At 40.1% G+C, this 13,737-nt stretch overlaps 1 protein-coding gene across 1 annotated transcript; it reads left to right on the top strand.

Moving 5' to 3' along the window:
* Positions 1-5,496: 5,496 nt before the first annotated feature.
* Positions 5,497-12,466, top strand: LOC143988138 (olfactory receptor 6F1-like). The gene is made up of 2 exons (XM_077487466.1): positions 5,497-5,610; positions 10,612-12,466. The coding sequence occupies exon 2, from the start codon at positions 10,618-10,620 to the stop codon at positions 11,575-11,577; it is 960 nt and encodes a 319-aa protein (XP_077343592.1). The 5' UTR covers positions 5,497-5,610; positions 10,612-10,617; the 3' UTR covers positions 11,578-12,466.
* Positions 12,467-13,737: the final 1,271 nt, after the last annotated feature.

Raw genomic sequence — 13,737 nt, 5'->3', positions numbered from 1 at the left:
TCTCAGCAATTTCCCCCCCTCTTCTGGATACAGGTATTAACAACATTTACCACAATATGCCAGCATGCCTCTTTCCCAGGATCCAGGTCTGGTCTACCTAGGATCCATTTCCCATTGGGAGCCAACTTAGCTCCACATCCTATTCACATGCATGCAATTTCTATGTTTTAAGTTATTATTGCTACTCAGGATTGATGATATTGTACTTTCACATTCCTCACTATGTATATATATATATATATATATATATATATATATATATATATATATATATATATATATACACATATATATATATATATATATATATACATATATATATATATATATATATATATATATATATATATATATATATATATATATTACTGTCACTGTATAGGGGCAAGAATGGTGGACATTGAGATGTTATCACAGTATGATTGACACGTTGCGAACGATTCCGTTTTTATCATTGGCTATATTTCATTATGTGTTTTTGATATAATACATTTTGACTTTTTGCACTTGCGCAGTGGGCTGTGTATTTCCTTTTTCCTATCCCTTTTATGTCATTGGAGTCGGTTGAGCCCAAACAGGGTTTTTATTATGAGTTTTCTATTAGAAATTTAACCCATGGGAAAATACCGCCATGGAGTTCTGTAACATGACGTCCCAGAGGTAGATCTGGGTTACAAGATTGCATACTAAGTATATGGCAGTATGCTCTCTGACAGAATTCCATTTTGGTCTTTCCCACATAGAAACAGGAACAGTCACATTGTAAAAGGTATACACCTAGTTTTAAAATTGCCGTAATGTCTAGGTGTAAATTTAACTCTGTTGGGGAGAGTTGGATGTGTGGAAGTATCCACATAATGGCAGTACCCACATCTCCCGCATTTAAAGCGGTTCTTCACCCTAAAGGGAAAGTTCCGCTAATCTGATCCCTCCCCCCCTCCGGTGCCACAATCGGCACCTTTCAGGGGGGAGGGGGGTGCAGTTACCTGGATAATCCAGGTATCTGCACCCACTTCCGGGACAGACCGCCGCAGACCCCCGCAGACGCCCTGCCCCCCCCCATTGTGTTCTGGGAAACACACAGTTCCCAGGACACAGCGGGGACCGGAAGAGACGCGCAGCGAGACTCGCGCATGCGCAGTAGGGAACCGGGCAGTGAAGCCGCAACGCTTCACTTCCCGATTCCCTGACAGAGGATGGCGGCGGGGGCAGCAGCGAGACCAGCGATCGCTCGTCATCTGCCGCCAACATCGCTGGACTCTGGGACAGGTAAGTGTGATTTTATTAAAAGTCAGCAGCTGCAATATTAGTAGCTGCTGGCTTTTAATATTTTTTTTTTAGGTGCAGAACCACTTTAAATGTACTGGACCTTTTGCAGGGATCCTTACTGCCCGCTCTGAATTCGCTGGAGACAAGTTTGTCTCTCCTAAATGTAAATGCCGGATGTTTGGGCACAAAGGATCCAGCTATAGGATCCAGAGTTAAAATGTGCCAGTATTTATTGATAATCTGTTTGAATCATTCCTGCTGATTTGAGAAACTAATGATTAACCTTACGATTAACCAAGCAGTGTGATTTGGTCCATACACAAGTCATCTCAGAGTGTGATCACAGTGGTGGGAAATCAAAGAAAGTATAAGCAGCTGCAAAGGTCAGTGTAGCCCTACCCCAGCAAGGGCCGCTAATTTGTGTCCCAGGATTTTTTTCCCTCTGTGGAGAAACAGCCAGGCAATTTGACTCCACTGGCTCAGAAATAGTCTAGAGGTTGCCTTTTTAAAAATGTATTGCAGATTAACTTGGATGGGGTTGAGGGAGCTGTGGGATACTCCAGAACACTAGAACAGGAATGTAAGGACACTCTCCACTTGGCAGCAGCTTCTCAGAACAGAACCTTCAGCAGTAAGACAGGAAATGGACAGTGCCGAGACACCATTGGCAATGTCCCATGCCAGACAAGCCTTAAAATAGGTGCTGCGGGGGTTACCAACTGCAGGAGTCACTGAGATCCTTTTCCCTTGGGTCTGTGCTTCCCAAGGCTTGGTTGTCTCCCACAGACTTAGGCAGGTAGACTCCTCTTTAAAGCCCCCAGATCAGATCCCGAATGACACCGCACTTTTGGCTCCCAAAGGACTTGTAGAGGGAAAGGCCCTCCAGCTAAGCACAACTGAGACCTCAATGAGACAGGCAAAAAACTTAACAGGACAGCCAAGAAGGTTTGGCAGCCCTTCTGGCTGAGATTTTCTCCTCCTGGTAAACTAACCCTGCTCTTTGATGCTCCTAACTATTTATAAAAAAAAACAAAAACTGCTATGTGAACAACAATAAATAAGTGTGATCAGTACATTAAAGTGTTCGAATGAATAATGTTTAGAAAACAATCCTTTGTAAATAGTGTCTCAAATAGATGAAAATCTGATGATCCAAAGAGTACCTTCCACCCTGATAAGAAAAGGCTGTATCCTTACCAGATGGCCAGACTCCACATTATAGGAGCCTAGCAAAGCATGGGTTCAATGCAGAATGAGGGATCTATCCACCGAATACGTGACAATGACATCAACTGCACCGGTTATTCCATCTCTCTCTCATTCGTGATTAAAATGTAAAAGAGGAAAGTTCACCATATAGTATAAAAACCGAGTGGTTTATTTGAAATCATATAATGTAACAAGTCCTACAATAGAGTAAAAAATCCTGGATAAAAGGCAATCTGCCGATCACAAGGTAGATTAGCGTGGTGTGAATAGGCATAGACTCCACTAGGCATGGGTGGAGTCCCTAAATACTGCTGCATCTGTATTTAGGCAAACCCATTTAGTTCAAGTCAGTACATACATCAACAGTAAACATAAATAGTATAGGAATAAGTATACTAGTTCCTTTGCTGAATGTGTACTGCAGCAGTACTTATAGATCTTTTACCAAGATGCAATGAATGGCAGAGGATTCAGCACTGAATCAAAGCATGTTGTGGTTAATAGCACTGATGGGTTTCTGAGAAACCATCACAGAGCACAAGAGCCACTACATGGGAAGATGGCAAGTGAGTCACATGCTCCTTATACCCAGAAGTACTTGGCATTTCTTTACACAGAAAAGAGTTGTGGGGTAGCAAAGGGAAGCATTAAAACAAACCTGGTATTTTCCATAGTCAAGGGATCGATTTAATGCATGGAAGAAGGCTAGAAGACTTCCAATAACATGTGGCAGGCTTAGAGTGCTTTGAAAAAGTATTCATACCCCTTGGAATGTTCCATATTTTGTCATGTTACAACCAAAAAACTTAAATGTATTTTATTGGGATTTTATATGATAGACCAGGGATATGCAATTAGTGGACCTCCAGCTGTTGCAGAACTACAATTCCCATGAGGCATAGCAAGACTCTTGACAGCCACAAGCATGACACCCAGAGACAGGGGCATGATGGGACTTGTAGTTTTGCAACAGCTGGAGGTCCACTAATCGCATATCCCTGTGATAGACCAACACAAAGTAGCACATAATTGTGAAGTGGAAAGAAAATGATAAATGGTTGTCAACATTTATTAGAAATATCTGAAATCTGTGGTGTGCATTTTCAGCCCCCTTTACTCCGATACCCCTAACTAAAATCAAGTGAAACCAATTACCTTCAGAAGACACCTAATTAGTAGATAGAGTCCACCTGTGTGTAATTAGTCTCAGTATATATATAAAGTTGTTCTGTGAAGCCCTCAGAGGCTTGTTAGAGAACCTTACTGAAAAAACAGCATCATGAAGGCCGAGGAACACACTAGACAGGTCAGGGATAAAGTTGTGAATAAGTTTAAAGCAGGGTTAGGTTATAAAAAAACATCCCAAGCTTTGAACATCTCACAGAGCACTGTTCAATCCATCATCCGAAAATGGAAAGAGTGTGGCACAAATGCAAACAGTGTCGGCCTGTGCATTAAGGGCACACAGGCACGGCCCCCTCTATCCACCCACCCCCCTCTATGCATAGCACAAATCTATCCATGGCTGCCACTGTCACCCCCTATTCAGGCGTCCAGCCCTTTTTTGGTCATAGGCTCTAGTAGGCTTCAAAAAAGATGGACTTAGAGCGCAGAGCATTGTGCTCGCAGTCCATCCAGATGTGTTAGAAAAGCAAATTAATATTTGCTTTTCTAACACTGAATCGCCTCTCTTCCAGTCAGGAAGCACGCGTATGTTACGTGGTTCCTGATTGGTATCCTGCTGCAGCCTGTCCCCCCGCCCGATGATCCTCACCGATCGGGTAAGTGCCAGTGGACCGGCAAACAGCGGGGGTGAGATGGTGGGGGGTGTGAGGTGGTGCGGGGGGGGGGGGTTGTTTGCCGCCCCCCCAAACAAAAAAACACCAGCCGCCACTGAGTGCAACCTACCAAGACATGGCCATCCACCGAAACCGACAGGTCAGACAAGGAGAGCATCCTTGGAAGAGTGGCAAGAAGAAAGCCATTGTTGAATGAAAGCCATAAGAAATCCCATTTGCAGTTTGTGGGAAGCCATGAGGGGGGGGGGGGGGCACAGCAAACATGTGGAATAAGGTTCTCTGATCAGATGAGACCAAAATGTAACTTTTTGGCCTAAAAGCAAAACGCTATATGTGTTGGAAAACTAACACTGCACATCACCCTGAACACAGCATCCATGGGGATACTTTTTTTCAGCTGGAACAGGAATACTGGTCAGAGTTGATGGGAAGATGGATGGAGCCAAATACAGTGCAATCTTAGAAGAAAACATGTTAGAGTCTGCAAAAGTCTTGAGACTGGGGCAGAGGTTCACCTTCCAGCAGGAAAATGACCCTGAACATACAGCCAGAGCTACACAGGTTTAGATCAAAGCATATTCATGCGTTAGAATGGCCCAGGCAAAGTCCAGACCTAAATCTAATTGAGAATCTGTGGCAAGACTTGAAAATTGCTGTTCACAGATGCTCTCCATGCTCTCCATCTGACAGAGCTTGAGCTAATTTGCAAAGAAGAATGGGCAAAAATGTCACTACCGTAGATGCAAAGCTGGTAGAGACATCCCCAAAAAGACTTTCAGCTGTAACTGCAGCGAAAGGTGGTTCTACAAGGTATTGACTCGGGGGGCTGAATACAAATGCACACTACACTTTTGACATATTTATTTGTAAAAAAATTTGAAAAGCATTTATCATTTTCCTTCCACTTCACAATTATGTGCCACTTTGTTTTGGTCTATGACATAAAATCCCAATAAAATACATTTACGTTTTTGATTGTAACATGACAAAATGTGGAAAATTTGATTACCTTGATTATGAATACCTTTTAAAGGCATTGTATCACCTGATAAACTTGTGCACTAGAATAAAATTCATTTAGAAGAGAAGTTTGTGCAAAAGAAGGTCTATTGAGACAAACAATTAACACATAGTAAAAGTTTTCTTCAGAACATTTTTCTTTTCTTATAACTGTATTCCCATCTGCATGTACATGTGACTTTTTTTCAGAGTTGCATATCCATGAGTAAAAGCCATTGTTACCTTGTTATATAAAGAGTGTTTATTTATGTAGAATGTCATTTGAAAAATTTGAAGCTGGAGTATCTTACAAAAGATCCCCAAATCTGTATAGGTAAAAAATAATTTATATATATATATATATATATATATATATATATATATATATATATATATATATATATAAATAACTGTAATGTTTTCTTAAAAAGATTCTTCAATATTCTATATATGTGATGTTAATTATTTACAGCCATACCATTCCATATGTATATTGGTAACTTTAAAAAGCATGACAACTGTGGTACATTTTGTTTTTTCTTTGCAAAAACTAAAAAAAAAGCACACTTATTGTGAAAAAAGTTATTATGTGTATATTTGCAAATATAACAGATTATATTAAATACTATCTGCTTTATTTAGTAAATGTCAAAAGATCTGTTAGACTAAAAAGTGTGTTTTATGTTACATCCTGCAATGAGAGATTATAGAGGCTGGCCTTATTTTCTGGAAATGATAGTTGCCTGGCTTTTATAGTGTTCCAGTGGCTTCAGTAGTTCTGACACACTGGGGTCAGAGTAGAGGTTGTTCTCTTAGCAAAGTGAACGTTCACTGAGCTTTGTAAATAGGGCAAAGCTCTGTTCACGTCAATCACCTAATCATTTGGTAGCAGTATCCTGTCTTTTTCCTTATTTTTTCTATATGGTTGGATATTCAAAAATAACACTTTTTTGCTAATATTCACTATGCTAACTGCACTCTCAATTCTTTTTGTAAATTATCCAACTGATTTATATGTAAATCCAAAACTAAATAATAGTAGCTTGCTACTGTATAGTATAAAACGTATAAGTAAAGCACTTTGATTTTTGATTAGGCAAACAACATTTATTTCTGTTTGATAAATTTCTGCATACAAATCAAAAACACCTTGTAAATACTTTCTTATTTTATTAAACAATTGGAACATTTTGCTAATGTGTAATTTTATTTTCCTAAATAGTGCATTTCTTACCAACAAAAGAAGAACATGGGTTTCTTATGTCTAGAAGTGTTCTCACAGTTCTACTCTAGGTATCATGGTAGAGGTTATGCAATTGTTACGTTCACAAGAGATCCATCAGAAAAAAAGAGCCCCATCGGTGGGTTTTTATTACTGCCCGCATCTCGGTTAAAGATATTTAAAGCAATCTCTTTAACAGAGCCCAAGATAGCAGTAAACACCTGACAGGCTTTGTAATCCTTCCCCACTCTCTCCAGTAAAAAAATACCGGATGGCACCACGTAAATCACAGTAAAATGATGAGATGCCAACTGCAAAAAATTGCAGACATATACAGTGCAATCTTATTAGTGCAATCTAATAGTAGTCAAAAAAGCCAACATTTCGGGACCTTTGTTCAATGCAACATGGTGACGGTTAACCCCTGTGCTACAATCCAACTCGCTGTACTCCGGTTTGCAGGTGGCTGGATGACAGGGTTTTTCACACAGATTTCTAAGTGGCTAACAACAACTTCTGATTACCGGGAGTGGAAAAGTACTTGTGCCTCAAATTTCAAAATTAAGATATGGGATTGGAGGAATATACAGCATATGTATATAAAGCACATGATTAGTCTCAATAAATTTTAATCCAGGTGCTTGGACCTACCTAGACCTCTTCTTTAATACAATACCAATTCTTACTGTATTAAACAATTGTAAATGTATTAACATCTGTATTTGATATTGTTTGGCTCATGAACAAATGGGCATGGGCTAAAACAACTTAGCCTGTGAATATGTTCTTTGTGGCCCATTTGTCGCCATTAAATATTTTCTGTTCAGTCTTTCACCACCTGTCCATTCGCTTACACTGATTGCAGAGAGAGTGGGCAGAGAAGCTTTGCTGGGGCTGGACCATATGGAAAAGGTAAAATAGAGGATACCCATGTGATCTACTACTGCAGTACATTGACAAGTAAGCAGGAGGCATCAAACTAAGGTTGATTTTCAGAAACATTTCAATGCAGGTCCTGAATGGTGGGCATACAGACTGGTTTGTATGGTGTGGGGTACAGGTCAACAAAAACAGAGCCCAGAGAGCTACGCAAACCATTATATTCCAAAAAATCAAGATGGCAATGTTTTTTAACAGAACAAGATGTAAAGCCTAACCCCAGATAATTACCAAGATATTTTCATTTTTTGGATGTGGTAGGGAAGATTCAAAATTAATGTTTTTGTGCCTGTTGTTGACCCCACTGGGGAGATTTTCCTTCACTTCTTCCCAGTGTCACCTGTACAAATAAGAGGTGCAGTCATCATTAGAATAGGAAGGCATACACAGTTTTTAAGAAGTTTTTATTCCTCCTCCTTCTTTGCTTAAAAATAGAAATTGATTTCCTATTACTTATTGTCTTGACAGGAAGGGAGGAGAAATCTCTTCAATAGGGTCACAGAGGGCAATAAAAACCTGGTGGAGGCTCTAACTGTTCCCCTCTCTAGCCAGTTTTTCTAGATTTGGGCTTCAAATGTATCAGTGTCCAGACTATGAACATAAAATTATTAATGATAGCCACTGGTTAGAAAGAAGACCCTTCTGTCTTTGTAGCTGCAGGCACTATGGAAAAAATAATTTTCTGAAGTTCACAATTGAGACTCCAAAATCACAGCTCCTTCTCCCTTAGGCTGATGTCACACTTGCAATCACTATGAAAGAAATAGCAAGGAGGTGAAATACCTGTTTGTGGGTGTCACCCCCCCCCCCCCCTGTCAGATGCATGGAGCAGGTGTCGCTTTTTTTGCCAGAAATTTAGGTTTGTAGCATTTTCAGCAGCAAAGCAGTGACACTTCACTGCTAAAGGTAACAAAAGAATGACACACAGGTGAGTGTTCTCTTTGCATATTCTAGCGATCCTGTTGCTGGTGAGTTCTTTCCACATGACGTTGGCCTCATTTTTTCCAGCAGCTTGGGCTTGACCCCGACAGGTTTATAATCTAAACAGCATGTACTGTAAGTTGCAATGGCGGCTGGTGCTCAAAAATTCTGGGGGGGGGGGCGCAAACTGAAAAATTCTGAAAAATATTGAAACTTAAACATCAACTGCAGCCACTGGGCCAATCATATGCAGCCAACTGTGCCCATAATATGCAGCCACTGTGCCCAGCAAATGCAGCCAACTGTGCCCATCATATGCAGCCAACTGTGCCCATATTATGCAGCCACTGTGCCCCTTGCCTGCTCGCCCACTGTCTGGCTGGCACTTACCCCATCATGGTGGTGGGTCAGGCAACAGGACAGGCGGCGAGCTGTGGCTCCTGTGTGCTCCGTGTGCATCTTCTTCCTATTCTGCACGGCGGCCAATGGGATTGCCTCTGCCTTCAGCCAATCAGGTTTTTGAAGCCTATTAGCACTTATGTCCGAAACGGGGTCGGACGCCTGAATAGGGGGTGGCTACAGTGCCCATGAATAGATTCATGCAATTCTCTATCCTTCTACTCAGAGGGGGTAGCTGGAGAGAGGAGGCATTCCTCGTGCGCCCCTAATGGAAGCACCGCCACTGGTAAGTTGTTAGAAACTGACTGAAATCCAACTTATGCCCCATACACACGATAGGATTTTCCGAGGTGGATTTTTTCCAAAGAATGTTGGCTCAAACTTGTCTTGCATGCATACAGTCACACAAATGTTGTCAGAAATTCCGAACGTCAAGAACGCGGTGATGTACAACACGTAAGATGAGCCGAGAAAAATTAAGTTCAATAGCCAGTGTTGCTCTTCTGCTTGATTCCGAGCATGCGTGGACTTTTGTGCGTCGAAATTGTGTACACACACTCGGAATTTCCGACAACAAATTTGAGAACCTGCTCTCAAACATTTGTTAGTGGAAATTCCGACAACAAATGTTCTATGAAGCATACAAACGTACTTTCCGACAACAAGCTCACATCTAACATTTGTTGTCGGAAAATCCTATTGTGTGTACAGGGCTTTAGAGTGTCTTTTACAATCTTTAAAAGAGAAATATGCCCAAAGATTTTTTTCAGCTGATATGACCGAGCCACTCTAGGCTCTGGAAGGATCAGATCAGGAGTCAGAGTCAGTGCCTACCCCCTCCTCAGCTTGATGTTCCAGTGAACGCAAGAGGAGCAGAGAGGAAAGTGGTGACTGACACTTACCACTCTGCTCTGAGCAGACCGAAAATGAAACATTCATGTGACCGCTTAGGGCTTGGTACCAGCATGGAACACCTGCCACAGTCACTGAAGCTGCAACATAGAGTTGAGTATGTATGTTTTTTTTTTTTTAGAAACCCCAAACTTCTGCTTTAAGGATTAGTTACTCCACAATTTTTGCAGCTACAGAGGCCATTGTTTTAAAGATTTTGTGTTTCTTGTTAAGCACATGTACATATTTTATTGTTTAGTATTATCATCAACTCTCTCATCATCTCTGTGAGCCCAAGTTTTAAACTGTATTGCGCACTTGAGGAAGGTGAAGAAACCAATCCCTACTTGAGAAATTGCAGTTTTCTCAACATTGTAATCAGTGCACTAAGATGAGCCTGAAGAATCCCTATGACACATATCTGTAATGACATCATCATATGCTTACCTTGATGAAGGCATGATGGTGCCAAAACACCAACAAACCCTGTTAGGCTCCATGCACACTGAAGCTCATAAACTGATGTTTTTGGGAGTTTTGCCGTTTTTTTAACAGCCCATAAACTCCGCTCTATCCTATGTGTCCATGCACACATGAACGTGTTTGGATGTTTATCAGTAGTGTATTTTATGGCCTGTTTTCTGAACGCCATAAAATCGCGTTCAGGAGTCGTTTTTCTGATCACAAAAAATGGCAAACGCTCATAAACGCTGATAAACATGCTTAAAAATGTGGCTCACCAGTGTTTTTTAACGTTTTTGATCCATAAAAATACATTTCCAAAAAAAGCTAAAAAATGTTAATGCGGAAAAAAGGTTGAAAAAAGCTAATAAATGCTATTGCAAAAGCATTAAAAAATTTGAAAGACTCACTGTGAAGTTACTGGCATTTTTAGAACATTATTTTAATGTCCATTGTGCATGGAGCCTTATATTAATTTTGTCTTCTTTGTCTTATTTGTAGTTCATCATGTTGTCAATAAAACATAACAACGAAACAGTCATAAAAGAATTTCTTCTCATCGGATTCTCCATTCTGAAAGAGACAAGATTTTATCTCTTCATAATAATTTCAGTTATGTATGTTGTTACCTTAATAGCCAATGTCATTATTATTATCATTGTCAAAAGTGAAAAACGTCTTCACAAACCTATGTACTTCTTCATTGGTGGACTTTCCTTCCTTGAGATCTGGTATCCTTCAGTCACTGTCCCCAGGCTCTTGTGGTCTCTTAAAACTAAAGAAGAAGCAATATCCCCAGCTGGGTGCATGGCACAATTTTATTTCCATTTTTCTCTTGGAGCAACTGAAATCTTCCTCCTTACCGTGATGGCTTATGATCGTTATGTGGCCATCTGCAACCCTCTTTACTATTTAATTATTATAAGTCCTAAGGTTTGCACCATACTCATACTTGGGTCCTGGGCCTGTGGTTTTCTTGCAGTGATTACTCCATGTGTACAGATTGCAAACCTTTCATTTTGTAGGGAGAACCAAATTGATCATTACTACTGTGACTTGGCCCCTTTGCTTAAACTGTCTTGCTCAGAGACTTCGAGCATTGAAAAACTGTTTTTCTGTCTTAGCTTGTTCATAATATTGGGATGTTTTTTCCTAATTATTATCTCCTATATTTGTATTATACAAACAACTCTGATGTTTCCAACAGCCTTTGGAAGACGCAAAACATTTTCTACTTTTGCCTCACACCTTATTGTTGTTTTGCTATTTTATGGCACCATCATCTTTATGTTTGTCAGACCCAGTACTGGTGGCCTTATGCACCTTAATAAAATCGTTTCCATCATCCCATCAATAGTGACTCCTCTTTTAAACCCAATTATCTACACTTTGCGCAACCAGGAGGTACACAATGCCATGAAGAAAACTGTTCAAAGATTTGTTTTCCAATTTGAAAAAATACACTAATTGGCATATATTTACGCGCACATGAACTTTAATGGCATCCCAGTCGTAAGCCCCATACACACACTATCAGATTTTCTGCTGATTTTTTCCTTCAGATTTACCAAAACCATGTAGTGCAAAGGCCTGCCTGATTGCAAACGAATTTAAACTCCTAAGGTTTGACCTCATATTATATGGTTTTGGTAATTTTGAAACAAAAAATCAGCAGAAAATCTGATAGTTACATAGTTACATAGTTACATAGTTAGTCAGTTTGAAAAAAGACACAAGTCCATCCAGTTCAACCACAAAAAAACAATCCCATATACCCAATTTTATACTCACAGTTGTTCCAGAGGAAGGCAAAAAACCCCAGCGGAGCATGATCCAATTTGCTAAAGCAGGGGAAAAAATTCCTTCCTGATCCCCCGAGAGGCAATCGGATTTCCCCTGGATCAACTTTACCTATAAATGTTAGTACTCAGTTATATTATGTACACTTAGGAAATAATCCAGGCCTTTCTTAAAGCAATCTACTGAGATGGCCAGAACCACCTCTGCAGGGAGTCTATTCCACATTTTCACAGCTCATACTGTGAAGAAACCTTTCCATATTTGGAGATGAAATCTCTTTTCCTCTAGACGTTAAGAGTGCCCCCTTGTCCTCTTTGTTGACTGTAAAGTGAATAACTCAACGCCAAGTTCACTATATGGACCCTGTATATATTTGTACATGTTGATCATATCCCCCTTAATCTCCTCTTATCAAGACTGAATAAGGAATGATAGTGTATATGGGGCTTTAGTCAGTAGGGTTCAATATGGAGTTAGCCCACCCTTTGCAGCTATAACAGCTTCAACTCTTCTGGGAAGGCTGTCCACAAGTTTTAGGTGTGTGTGTCTATGGGTATGTGTGACCATTCTTCCAGAAGCACATTTGTGAGGTCAGGCACTGATGTGAACGAGAAGGCCTGGCTCACAGTCTCTGCTCTAATTCATCTCAAACATATTCTATCAGGTTGAGATTAAGACTGGAAAAATCACTAATCCATGTCTTTATGGACCTTGCTTTGTGCACTGGTCCAAATCATTTGTTGAAGAGTGGATTATGATGTGGGTTGTTTCTCAGGGGCTGGGCCCTTAGTCCGAAAGGAAGAAGGCTCCCCCAGGGACATTGTCATAAAACTACATTACTTCCATACCAAAGAACAATTAATGGAAGCTGCTTGCAGCAAAGATTCCCTGATGTTCCAGGGACACCGCTACCAAATCTTCCAAGAACTCTCCCAGCAGACCCTTATCAAACAAATTAGCGTGGAGACCGCGAGACATGCCTTCTAGTCCAATATCAGTGCCTGACCTCACAAATGCGCTTCTAGAAGAATGGTCAAACATTTCCGTAAACACACTCCTAAACCTTGTGGACAGCCTTCCCAGAAGAGTTGAAGCTGTTATAGCTGCAAAGGGTGGGCCAACTCAATATTGAACACCCTACAGACTAAGACTGGGATGCCATTAAAGTTCATGTGCGTGTAAAATGTCCTAATTATTTTTGGTAATATAGTGTAGTTGCAGGAAGAAATACGTTTGATACCAGAGATAAGAGGTCTTGCTTCAAGCACTACCTCCCCATAATGCAATTGAGAAATGTGAAAAAACAAAAATGGGTGTTTAAAGGTACACAAAACAGATTAGAAACAATATCAATTTCATCATTTTATTAAACAGACATTATTAAAAATATGTTACATTTAAAACCAGAACATCATGCGGCGCAGTACAAAAGATTGTTGCTTCTACATGTTTCGCCATAATCATGGCTTCCTCTGGAGCTTTTTTAAGACCTTATATACAATATCACTAAACATAAAAATAAACAGAAATAGACATACAAGAAAATGAAAAAAACATCAATATATATATAGAGACCATATGTGTCTAAAGATCTACAATTCCTATATTTACATCAATACAATAGTATATACATTGCAAACGTATTCACCCCCTTGGCATTTTTCATGTTTTGTTGCCTCACAACCTGGAATTAAAATGGATTGTTTGAGGATATCCAATTTGCTAAAGCAGGGGAAAAAATTCCTTCCTGATCCCCCGAGAGGCAATCGGATTTCCCCTGGATCAACTTTACCTATAAATGTTAGTACTCAGTTATATTATGTACAC

The sequence above is a fragment of the Lithobates pipiens genome, unplaced genomic scaffold (genome assembly GCF_037356315.1).
Source record: "Lithobates pipiens isolate NorthernLeopardFrog02 unplaced genomic scaffold, aLitPip1_a1.2 Scaffold_1, whole genome shotgun sequence".
NCBI classification, from domain to species: domain Eukaryota; kingdom Metazoa; phylum Chordata; class Amphibia; order Anura; family Ranidae; genus Lithobates; species Lithobates pipiens.
This window is presented reverse-complemented; position numbering and strand designations above follow the sequence as displayed.